Source organism: Nicotiana tabacum, chromosome 20 (assembly GCF_000715075.1).
Source record: "Nicotiana tabacum cultivar K326 chromosome 20, ASM71507v2, whole genome shotgun sequence".
Taxonomy (NCBI): Eukaryota; Viridiplantae; Streptophyta; class Magnoliopsida; order Solanales; family Solanaceae; genus Nicotiana; species Nicotiana tabacum.
Genome location: NC_134099.1, coordinates 112962333 through 112975120, shown reverse-complemented (window position 1 = coordinate 112975120; position 12788 = coordinate 112962333). Strand labels below are relative to the sequence as shown.

The window sequence follows — 12788 nt, the reverse complement described above, 5'->3', positions numbered from 1 at the left end:
TCAAAACTCGATCTACACCAACCAACCCCAGCTTCACACCAGACACTCCCCAGACCCCCCTCATGACCAAACCATACTTGGTTTGGTCCGAATCTGATCAGGGAAGCATGAATCCCGGATCTGAGTTTTAAAGAATCGTGTAGTTCTTCGTCACTGGTTCGTACCGGTTCAACCGAAGAAATTAAGGTCTAATGGACTTTAATCAAAGTGTTTCTCATCTGAGAAACACTTCGATTAAAGTCCATTCAGCCTTAAGAAAAGTTTGTCCAAATTCGAGTTCAAACTGTTAACTTTTCAAGTTTTAAGGTAAGTCTGCTTTCTTTCCTTTATTTGTTTTAGTCCGTGTGATTGTTTAAAAGTCTGTTCATATTTGTTTTGATTTTATCAACTTTTGTTTGTCCACTTTACTTAAACCTCTGTGTTTGTCTAAATCCCCCCTCCTTTCTGATAAGGCATGTGTATTGGTTGTGTTTCGAGTTTGGACTGACTAGTTAACTCCTCGAGTGCATTTTTGCTTAGTCAGTATTTCAAACCATGTATCGATACTGTTTAAATGTTTGATTTTTGGCTACGATTGTGTATGTTAATGCTAATATAGTCGAGTCGACGTGTGTCGTCAATTAGTTTCAACTGTCCGAACAATAACAAATCAACTTGCTTCTGTTGAACATTTGCCTGAATCAATTAAGAACCAAGTCCTGTTACTTATAGTCGTGAATATGATTTCAGAAACCTAAGGCTTGGTCTGTAACTAGAATCTGAGTTGGTGGCATGTGCACTTGTGCACAGCATGTGCATTGTGCACAGCATGTGCATTGTGCACAGCCTGTTTTCCTGCATAAAAGGGTTTTCAATTTCAAAATGGTTTGACAGCATATGCTGTCAGATATATTCTACTGCCCATACTTGCTTTTAGTTAATAAAATGGAAAAGTTGAATCTGCCAGGGAATGTGAATGGGGTTTAATATTTAATTAGCTAAAGTTGGAATTGGAAATGGAAGGCACATGGGAGGGGTACTGGGATATTCTACAACAGGCTGTTAAAAAGGTTTAGTGTTTAGGCTTATAAAGAGGAGGACCTGGGATATACAGAGGGGGACTGGACCTTGAGGGCTGTAAAAGAAAAACACACTGTGAGGAGTTTGGAAAGGAGAGCTGAAATACATACAAATAGATACACATAGATAGAAAGAGATTAAGAGATAGAAGGGATACAACCAACAATCAGAAACTTTTTCCTCCTATTATTATTGGGTTTCAGTTGCTCAACTTGTTCCAAATCAATTCTGATTCTTTGAAATTCCAGTTGTGTCTATTAGTCGAGTATTTTCATTGGTTTACTACTGGTTTGGTCTGTCTGGGGTTCTGATTCTACTCCACTGGGTGTTGCTGTTATTTGGCTATTGCTTTCTATTGGCCATAGTTGCATCTCTGCACTCGAGCCTGTTTCTTGCTGTATTGCTTTGCCTGCTGCTATTCTGCCCTGCTGCTACTAATAGTGCTGTGATTGCTGCTGCATTTTGTTGTCATTGTACTCTGCTGACTGCCCTTTTCTTCAATTGTCAAATATTTCCAGGTACACAACCTCTGAAACCTTGTATTGTTGAAAGTTTGAAGTTGAAGCAGAAATAAAGAAAACGAACAGCTGTTCATGTTATAACATTGGTGTTAAAAATAGATCGAATGTTAGTTGGGATTGTATTTTTACTGCAAACTGCAAATACTTTGTATAAACTAGCATACATTCTGTTTGAGATGGACTGTTAGATAGCACTGTTCAATAGTAATGACAGTATGACATAGATAACATGTTTGATTTAGTATACATTCAATTCAGTATAACGCTGTTTGGCTTAGTTACGACTGTATAACATAGAGTCATGGCAAGCACTTGTATGTATTTTTGCCTAGACCACTGAATTGACAAATCTGTGGTATTAGGTCTGGGATAGATGTATCCCAAACAAACTCTCATGCAGTTACATTAAGAGTCTGGCTATGAATGCCAGTTCTCCTGTCAGTTTATTTGTTCCAATGCAGGTTCGATATCGGGTTTCGGTATAGATTCTTTGTTTCAAAATAATGTGATGATTGTTGAGAGAAACTAATAGTCATTTTGAGTTCAATTAGTAGTAATTTTCCTAATAAACAGCCGATTTCGTTTATCAATTTCAAATAGGTTAGAGTGTTAAAGTAGAACTTGGAGTTCGTTAAACATAACTCAATATATGTTGTCAGTTTGTTTGCAATTTCACTTAGCAAATTAATAAGCGTATTCACTCGATGAAGACAAAGCATGAGGTAACCCTCACCTCATAAACAATCAATCAGGTAATCAAACAAGTTTAGGTTCGGCAAACATAATAAGGATTCAGTCTGTATTTGTTCAAACAAGCAAAGTTCGGCATCATCCTTCTCTTTAAAGATAAACGTAGTAGAAATGTAGCCACTGTAGGGTACCCTTCTAAAATAATGAGACGAGCCTCGCCGAATAAAAATGCAAATTGCGGGGCCCTCAATAATTGATCATGATAAATACTTAGAATTTGGGACGGACTGTTTAGTGAATTCCACTTCCTTCCCCAAAGATAATAACGCGTTTAGATTCTTTAGGCGCGACTTTAAGTGAATTATATTCTTAAATCGGGTGCACATTGATGTGACCCAAATCCAAGTCTCAACGGAGTCAAAATGTGTTAACAACTACGGGTGCATTGATTGTGACGTGGTTCGAGACGCATTTTCACGACGTTGCAATTCTATAAAAATAAATGATAATAATAAAAGCGGTTTAAATCTTAATAAAAGCACATAAGTCACAACATGTATTTAAATCAGATATTTAGCCATTATAGCAATTTAAGCGACCGTGCTAGAACCACGGGATTCAAGGGTGCCTAACACCTTCCCTCGGGTCAACAGAATTCCTTACTTAGAATTTCTGGTTCGCAGACTTCATTTGGAAAAGTCGAAAATTTCCTCGATTTGGGATTCAAGATAAACCGGTGACTTGGGACACCAAAAGCCAAACCTTTCCCAAGTGGCGACTCTGAATTAAATAAATAATCTCATTTCGAATATTGTCACTTAAATTGGAAAAACTCCACCCGCGCATTTAACCCTTCGGGGAGGGCGCGCAAAAAGGAGGTGTGACAGAATTATTTCCAAATTTAAAAATGTGTCATTTATTTTGGAACAGACTAAAAAGGAAAATACCTCATTTAATATGAAACGTAGAGAGTAATAGTATTTGAAAATGTCTCGAGAAATGATTTGGGAAATGAATAACTAATGACAAAGTAAAACAAGTAAAAAACAAGTGTTGCTAAAATAAACAAGTAAAAAAAAATATTTAATATAGTAGATAAGTAAAAGTGAACGGAGGGAGTAATAACACAAATTAAATATAGATACTATACTACATCGAGTGAACCTTCAAAAAATGCTTTATAGACATTCAGTGTAATTAACTTTTCTGTCAAAGTTTGGCATTTTCTAGTTGTCACCTATTGCTGGATGCATTTGATGGGTGTACTTATTTATTGGAATTTCCTTTTTAACCTTATTTTTCATTTTTTTTTTGTTACTTATAGCTGAGAGATTCTGCAAGAGCAAGTGGCATGTGAGTATAAACGAAAAAGAAATGTAATCAAAGGAAGAAAATTTAATAGAGAAATAAACAAGAGAGAACATTTTGGGAAAGATTTGTCCCAGTAAATTAAACTAAGCTAAGGGATTTTCTTTTCATCTTGAAGCAGCCTCCTCTTGGATTCCAGCCAGCAATTGATTAACAGCTTGAGCAATTTCCTCTACTGTAGTTAGTTGGCACCCTTCCTCTACCTGTTCCAAATTTTCATCCATGCACACAGAAAATTTAAATTAGAAATATGAAACATTTTGCTAAAAAGGAAACAGAGAGAATTAACGGAAAGTAAAAGAGTTTTCTTAGTTTCGATATATGTACCAATCCAATAAATGCATTACATGTATCTTACATGATTTGAAATGGTTACTTAATATGTTTAACTTATAAGTTATATATATTGATATATAGTGTTAATTATAATTTGTGCACTACACTATTTTGTGTAGTTTATTATAATCAGGCTTGTAACAAAGCTACTAATTACTCTAATTCATGAATGTTAAGTAAAAGCTATTGGGATTTCTAGAAATTAATTACTAACCTTAGCACTAAGGGTGTAAAGAACCATTTGGTCGACAGTAATGACATTAAGGTGAAGAATAGTGAGCGACAGACACTGAAGTCCAGCTAGTATCTTCAGGAGTTGTTTTGGCCTTCTCTTTGATAGTATTTTGAGATTGGCATGGCTGTCCACTAGGTTCACTTCTATGTCAGCCATCACTGATCTATTATTGGCCGCCAGTTCGCTTGAGTTTGTTGCAGCTGCCGGTGAACTGCTGACATGATTTGAATGTGTTGTTGAGTACTGTGGGAAGGAGAAGAAATCAGCAAAAAGTGGTAATGATGATATGCCATTTTCGGGTAGTTGGTCATGAGTACTGCTTCTCTTTTGAACTTCTAGCGTTTGAAGATGCTGTTCTAGCTCTTTCACAAAGTTTATGGCTCCTCCAATTATTGATGCTTGGTCAGCCTGAAAGTGAAGTCTTTCTTTAATTTATGAGAAGGAAATGAGAACGAAATTAAACTATACAACATGATAAATTCCTGGACATACAAAAGGGTTGGAGACTATCGGGTTAACGTGTAAAATATACTAGTATTCGTTAAATAGTAAAAAGGCGGTCCGATGTACTAAGCTCATGCTGGGCATGCGCCGGGTCCAGGAAGGGCCGGATTATAAGGGTCTATTCTTACATTTTTGCAAGAGGTTGTTTACACGGCTCGAACCGGTGGCCTCCTAGTCATTTAGACAACAATTTTACCAGTTACGTTAAAGCTCCACTTCTTTTGTTAAAAAGATATATATTTGTATGTAATTAAGTTATGTTTAAAAGAGATTATCAGAGGAAAAAATTGTGTTTTCGTAACTCAAACAAGTTTTATACTAATATGGATGTATGTAATTTAAACTCATAGTAAAATAGTGTTTATGGCCCAAACGGGTTTCCAAAAATAGATGTGAGATGGGAAAGAGAACAGGAAACAGACCCTTTGAACGTAGGAAGATGGCATCAAAGATCGAAGAACAGTAAGATATTCATTCATCTGCTTGCGACGATTGCGCTCCACCGCAATATGTATCATTCTCTGGTTTTCCAATTCTTCCCTGTTCTTATTGCTACCTCTAGCCGTCCGTCTTCTTTTCCTCCTGCCTCCTGAAGTGTCTGCTGCCTCCAAAAACAGCTGATTCTCCTCAACAATATTGCAAGCTGCTGCAGCTTCTGGTGAAGAATTTGAAATATCCAAATAGTATTCTTTCTCTTGATTTTGCATCATTGGAATACAAGATGAAGACTCCCAATTACTTATACTATGAGGAAATGAACTACTTGATGCATAAAACTCTTTATTATAAAAATAGTCAAGTTGTTCTTGAGGGTAAACCACAGTCTCTAACGCCATGATTTGTTTTTCAGGTTTAACTAATAATTTGAATCCAAGTAGTCTATTTCTGCCAAGCAGAGATTTGCATTTTCAGGACTTTCTTTCCTTCACATAGCAGAGTGGACATATGGACTAGAAATGTGGTAAGAAAGGGAAAAAGAAAAGGAAACAAAAGAAGTAGAAGATGAAGAAGCAATTAATAATAGGAAAAATATTGGAGTTAGAAGCTAAGAAATATTTTTACCCAAGCACTAGAGTTCTAAAAGAACAAACAAACCAACAAGCTTGTTCTTATTTCCTCCCCTCTTATATATGAACTCTCATACAGAAGCACTAAGCTTAACCAAACAAATGCAGAGTTTGTCAAACGTGCCTAACACAGAGGGGAGAGAGAAGGGTAGCAGAGAAGTTAAGAGCTCTTGAGTTTGCACTCTAAACTCTGTGGCTTTTGTAATACGAGTTCAAAGCAAGCAAATAACATTGTTATTTTTTATTTTTTATGTGGCACCATTTGCTCTTTCAATAGTCAAACTTTTTAAATTTAACTATAAATTTGTATATAGAATGTTTAACTTTTTCAAAAATAAAATTAACGTTTTTGAAAACTACGTAAAAAATTACAAGTCACAAAATTAACGATTCAAATACTTAAAATACATATAAAAATACGATATTTAAAGAAAGATTAATTTAACTCTCGCAATGCGAAGAATGCCACGTAAATTGGTAAAAGGATCTACTATGTAGTAATGTATAGTACATTTTATATTCAGCAAGATAGTGAACTTGTTGTGGGACCTGAGGTAGACTAAAGCAAATCAACGCAGGACAAATGCCACAATTAAGAGTGAAACATTTAGAAGTGGAATTTCGACAGGGTGAAAAAAGTCTGTTCAAAGTATTATGTGTAGACTCGATAAGTCGTTTTGAGGATTAGTTTTTATTTTTGCGTTTCGAAACCTTTATTAGCTTCATTTAATATTTTTTAATTTGTGTGCATGGTCCGTGTTGTTTTTCGAAAATATTTTACGTAATAATTTGAAGAAAATGTGATTTTTGGCCTAAAATGAGACTTGAGTTGTTCACGGTCAACATTCTTAGTAAATGATCTCGGATTGGAGTTTTGACGATTCCGATAGGTTCGTATGATATTTTTCGACTTGAACGCACTTTTGGTTTGGGTCCGGGTTGACCCGAGCGCATTTCATCACGTTATGTGAAAAATTGTGAAAATGAGTTTCAAGTTGAAAATCATGAGTTTTGATGATTGGTTCTTGTCATTTGATGTTATTTTGATTATTTGTGGTAGCGATATGTTCCTACCTGAATTAATTGTATGACTTTATTATTTCATGTTTTACTTGCCTTTATTATCTTTACATTACTTATTGCACTTTATTATATGATCCTGATTTCTCTGAGTTCTTTAGCTATTCTTGTATTGGCGATTTGTAGAGAATTATGAACACGAGTTAATGTTATCTTATGTTTATACTGGTAGTTCCTTGATGTTCTATGCACTTTATTTCCCTTTCGTGTTGAGATTCCGTTATTGGTTATGTTGAGTTGTTTATGTTTATGTATTGATATTGGGAACAAGTTTGCGCGCCACAACAGTATTGAAATAAATTGATATTGGGATCGGATTGCATGCCGTAACCGATAATGATATGATATGATATTGGGATCGGATTACACACCGCAATATATATTGTGATAATTGTTGGAACTGGGTCGCTTACTGCAACATGTATTGTAATAATTGTTGGAATCGGATTGCATGCCAAAACAAAATATGATATGTTGCGGCTGTTTATTGTTGTAGAGTTTTATCTTGGTACTGTGATATGAGATTTGAGATCATGCTATTCTGAGGCTCTCTAGTAATTGACCTTCGGGTATGTTTTTAGAGCTTATTGTTTTATCTATATTTTAATATTATGTTATTATTATTACTATTATTCGTACAGGTTTATTGCGAGTGTGTTATCATAGCCTCGTCACTACTTCATCGAAGTTAGACTCGACACTTATAGAATACATGGGGTCGGTTATACTCATACTACACTTCTTCACTTTTTATGTACATCCCGGTGTTGGTCCCAACGGTGGAGGAGTTTTTCCTTATTCGATTTGCCCAGGAGAAATTAGGTAGAGTTGCTGGCGTTCGCAGTCCCTGAAGTCACCTTCTATTCTGTCTTTACTATTTATTTCGTTTCAAACAATTGTAATCCGTTCAGACAATACTTTGTTGTACCCTAGTTGCTTATGTACTGGTGACTCCGTATTTGTGGAATATGTTTAGACTGTGCTACGTATGTATTTGTCACATCTATTTCAGATTATTTCATTTTCGTATTATTAATGTTCTTCTTTTAAATTGCTAAAAATAATTAATTAATTAGCTAACGTTGGCTTACCTAGCAAATGAATGTTATGCGCCATCATGGCCCCACAATTGAGATTTCTGGTCGTGACACATTATTAATAATTAATCTATTTTAGCAAAATAGATTAATTTATGATTAAATATGCTTTGCCCTTTAGAATATTATAACTAATTCATTTGGACGACTGTTCGAATTAAACTTTGCTGAATTAGAGAAATGGGTGTAAATGTGAAGAAACTAATTGGTAGAACTGAAGGGCGAGTACCAACGTACTTGACGAATAATCTAATACTCCATTGAATCTGTCCGGTGGCTGATATACATTGCTTCAAGTGGAGCCATCTAACGCCGCTTCACCGAATTTTTTTAATATATTTATGTAACGCTTAAAAATATAATATAAAGTGCACATCAGTTTAGATTGAAGCAAAGTCTTAAATTCTATAATGCAAATTACCGTATAAGTGAGTTGTGATAATTTATCGAAGAAGCTTGTAAAATCGTGCAAGTCACAAGAGTTTTAATACGTAAATGATTAGGTGGTCTAGCGCTAGGAATGACTTTTATGTGTACCATGATCCGCAAGGACACTGAAATAATCGATTGTGTACAATCAACAGGAAATAAAAAGGATTTGATATCGTCAGTTAACACCAAGTGGGAGCATTGTACCATCCATAAAAGATGTGCCTAAATGATGCGTATTCATGGTTTCATTTGGTAAGAATATTATAGGACGTCTATGGAACAAGAAAAAGAACACCAAGAAAAGAAAAAAAGTGCAACTCAATGATGATCAAGAAGTTGAGGATAGCTCGGAGATTCTATATAGACAGTGCACAAAGAAAAAAAAGTAGTCCGGTGCACAAGGAATTTCACGTGCATACAAGGCTCGAGGAAGAATCGCATACCAAAGAGTGTGATATATCTACCTTGATGCATGCATTAAAGACTATTTTCACTATTTGAATTCGTGGCTTATAGGTCATACAGACACAATTTTACCGTTATTTCAAAACTCTTCTCCGATTTGTGTACAAAGGTGAGAGAGAAAATTGAAATGAAAAAAAGAACTGTGTTGTTCAGGTTGGTTTTTTGGCTTCTATCGGCATATAGCAGAAGAAACCATGTGATAACGCAAACAGAAATAGAGTACTCTCTTTATCTTCTATGATGATGTCTCTGTTCCCTTCTTGCTTTTCCAAGAATCCTGTCCGCTCTTCACTGTTCTATGAAAATTAGCTGATTATTCATATTTAGGAATAATAACTATTTTTGTCCATAAGTTATTGGTTTATTTAAAATTTGATCCTTATATGACTAAGTATATTTGACCTTCAATTGATTAAAATTATATTTGTGGTCCCTCTATATAAAAAATGTGTTCTATTTGACTAGTTTTAGAACTATATTACCTTTCATATATGGAGTAACATTACAAACTTAACATAACCGTGGCTAATTAAATGATATAATGAGTATAGTTAATTAAATTTTTGAAGATTCATAAGTAGATCAAAAGTGCACATCTTAAGAAAGCAAATTGAAGGTTAATTTATTTAGCCAAATTGAAACAATATTATTTTCGGTGCTATTATTCCTATTTCTGCTGCTATAGATTTACATTTTTTTCCAACCTGGAAAGCGAAATCCATTTATGAATAGTTGTGCAACAATGGTTCTTATGAACTAATTCTTCTACACTTCGTACTTGGATAGCTTGTCATGAATGGGAACTTAGTGTTTGACCCAAAAATTAGATCTATTTCAACAAATTAGATTTAAACAAAATAGAGCCAATCTTAGCTAATATTAATATCCAAAAGACAAGATTATCGATTTATGGCAGCTAGTATGTATATTTGATCAAATGGCAATAAATGTGAGCAATAATAACAATATTCAATGATCCACAAAGGTGAAAGATAGCATTCAATAACAATAAATAGTAATGAATGATGTTTAAGTAAATAAAAACGTGTGAGTCACCCGAAAAGTGGTGAGATATGTGGATATTCTTTCTGACAATGTAGAATGATTGACGATCCTTTGAACACTTAGGTTGTTCTTGGATCGGGTAGAAAAGTTAGACAAGAATCTTAGTGAAAAGGTTATTTTTGTATGCTTGTAATATGGTCAGATTCTCTCTATAAAGTGTCACGACCCAAAATCCACTATAAGCCGTGATGGCGCCTAACGCCGGCGTCAGGCAAGCCAACAATGATTGGTCGATTTAATTATTTATTTTATTACTTTCGAAGTCGTAAATTTTAATAAGGAAGGATTTTAAATTAACGGGAACATACAAAATTTGTAGTTTATAAGGGAAATGAAAGGCGATGATATTATACATAACCGTAAGCATCAACTAGTATACCCCAAAACCCCGTGTCACAAGTGCATGAGCATTTAGTAAGGAGTACGATAATCATACAACATCTGTCTAGAATGTAAACGAGATAGAATAAGATAAACAGTAAGATGGAGACTCTGTGGACTGCGATGAGTAGCCTGGAATGCAGCTCACATATAGTCTCCTCAACAGTTGCACCTATGCGCGAAGACAATCGCCAAATGAACATATCAGATCCTGCACATTTAGTGAAGAAGTGCAGCATAAGTATGTAAATCAACGCGTACCCAGTAAGTATCTAGCCTAACCCCGGAGAAGTAGTGACGAGGCATTGACATCAACACTTACTAGAGGTCCAATAAAGTAATACGATAAATCATAACCAGATATGAAGCACAACAATAATAATGGGGTAAATTTATAAGTTACATAAGCTTCCAAAAATTTCTTTTAAAGATATAGATTTCTCGATCTCATATTCTATCTCAACAGCCCGGTCGTATGAAGTGCCAGTAATAAACGGATAAAGAAATACCATATAAAATTATCAGGCATCAGCGGAAGGATAATCTCGTGAATATTCGGACTGCAAGCGATATAACGCACGATTATGTCGAGGTAGTTCGGTCTGATCCAAAATAATATGTACACTGCCGAGGGTCGAGCGATGCAATACCAACTATTTAAGCTACCAAATGGAGTTCAAATAATTCAAATATTACATGATAAAGTATTAAGTCTACCCAGACATAAACATTCTTTAGCTACGTATGAACTCTCGTCACCTCGTGCGTACGTAGCACATAATAAATATAATACCTACGGAAAAATTTCCCCCTCACAAGGTTAGATATGAGAATTACGTTGCTCCGAAGTTCTATAACCGTCTCCAATGTCTCTCTAACTCCTCAACTCAAAGCCAAACAATCCAAAACTAGTCAAACAACGTGCAAATCAATCAAAATACACTCCACTAATTACAATTTAACAATTTATAATGATTCCCAACTCCACTCGAAAAGTCAATAAAATCGACCCTCGGGCCCATGTGTCTGGATTTCAAAAATTTTCAAAAATAAATATTACCCATAACTGTTAACAAGTTAATCAAGTGATTAGTAGATAATTAATCCAAATATTTGGATAGATGTTACATCTTGAAACGTAGCACCACATTTAAACACAAGTAATGACTCTTGAATTGGGATTTAGATGTGTCAACTAAAGTTTATCATGTGGCTTAGTCACTAGTTAGGTGGGGCCTACCTTAAAGTAAAGATAAAAATTAGGAATCTCATAAAAAAGGATTGAAGAAAGGTAACGTTATTTTTTGGCTAAGGGTTTTCGGCCAATTCCTTACATAATAATACTATTTTCCATCTCTTAAAAAGGACATTCCACCAAGACTTCTTAAATGCAGAATGCTACTGCCAATTGTTTAAGGAAAACTTTTAGCCAATATTATCGTTGCATAGCAATGTTGTTGCTTCAAACTTTTTGTACGACTTGTTGCGTGTTGACGCAATTGACGTGTGTTAGAGGAATTGTCAAGAGAATCGGCTCAGGTATGTTAAGGATATCCCTTCTTTCCTTTTGACATGATCCGTACGATATAAATAAAATGAGAAAATGCACAACTTCCATAAATGTCTGTATTCATAGAAGTATTAGAAGTGCCTATATTCTTGAATTCCCATGTGTCCTATTATTTTATCATCTGTTCATGGGTCTTAGAAAAATACGTAAGTTGAAAAATTTACTTCATGATATTACTCAAAGGCATAATGGTCTTATGACATTCCAAGAGATTTTATTGACGTATTTCTCATGCATTGCATTTATGTACATTGACCCATGACCAGATGGCATTATATACGCGTATATTATATGTATATGAGATATGGAAAAAGGTTATGGCGTTATATATGCACCACCACCTGATCAGCTGGTATACGTTGATGATTTGCCCACAGTGGCCGAGATGATATGATGGGATGCCCTCAAAGGCTTGATGATGTTATGAACACATGTACCTCTGCATGACATGACATACATACGTGTATGTATGACACTATGAGTATTTCATTATTTACAAAGTTATTCAGACTTACATGTCGAGTCCTTTACTCCATATTTCTCTCATGCCTATCATTTACTAATTTTTATTCCTTACATACTCGGTACATTATTTGTACTGACAACCCTTTTGCTTGAGGACGCTACGTTTCATGCTCACAGGTCTCGATAGACAGGTCGTGATTCCTCTAAGTAGGCGATCATCTCAGCGGAAGATGTTGGTGTACTCCATATGCTCCGGAGTTGCTTGTTTGGTTAGTATGATTTAGATATGTATTATGTGATATGGCGGGGCTCTGTCGCAACCTTTATGATAATTATGTATCCTTAGAGGCTTGTAAACAGATGTCATGTACGTAAAAGATTGTATGGCCTTGTCTGCCTATGTTCAGTATACGAGTGGTTATTTTGGTTTTATAGACACGTATGTCTTATGTA

General features: G+C 35.1%; 1 protein-coding gene across 1 annotated transcript; it reads right to left on the bottom strand.

Annotated features, from left to right (window-relative positions):
- Positions 1-3652: 3652 nt before the first annotated feature.
- Positions 3653-5955, bottom strand: LOC107767933 (transcription factor bHLH96-like). Its single transcript, XM_016587044.2, has 3 exons — positions 5136-5955; positions 4189-4617; positions 3653-3841 (listed from the first exon to the last, which is right to left on the bottom strand). The coding sequence occupies exons 1-3, from the start codon at positions 5547-5549 to the stop codon at positions 3746-3748; spliced, it is 939 nt and encodes a 312-aa protein (XP_016442530.1). The 5' UTR covers positions 5550-5955; the 3' UTR covers positions 3653-3745.
- Positions 5956-12788: the final 6833 nt, after the last annotated feature.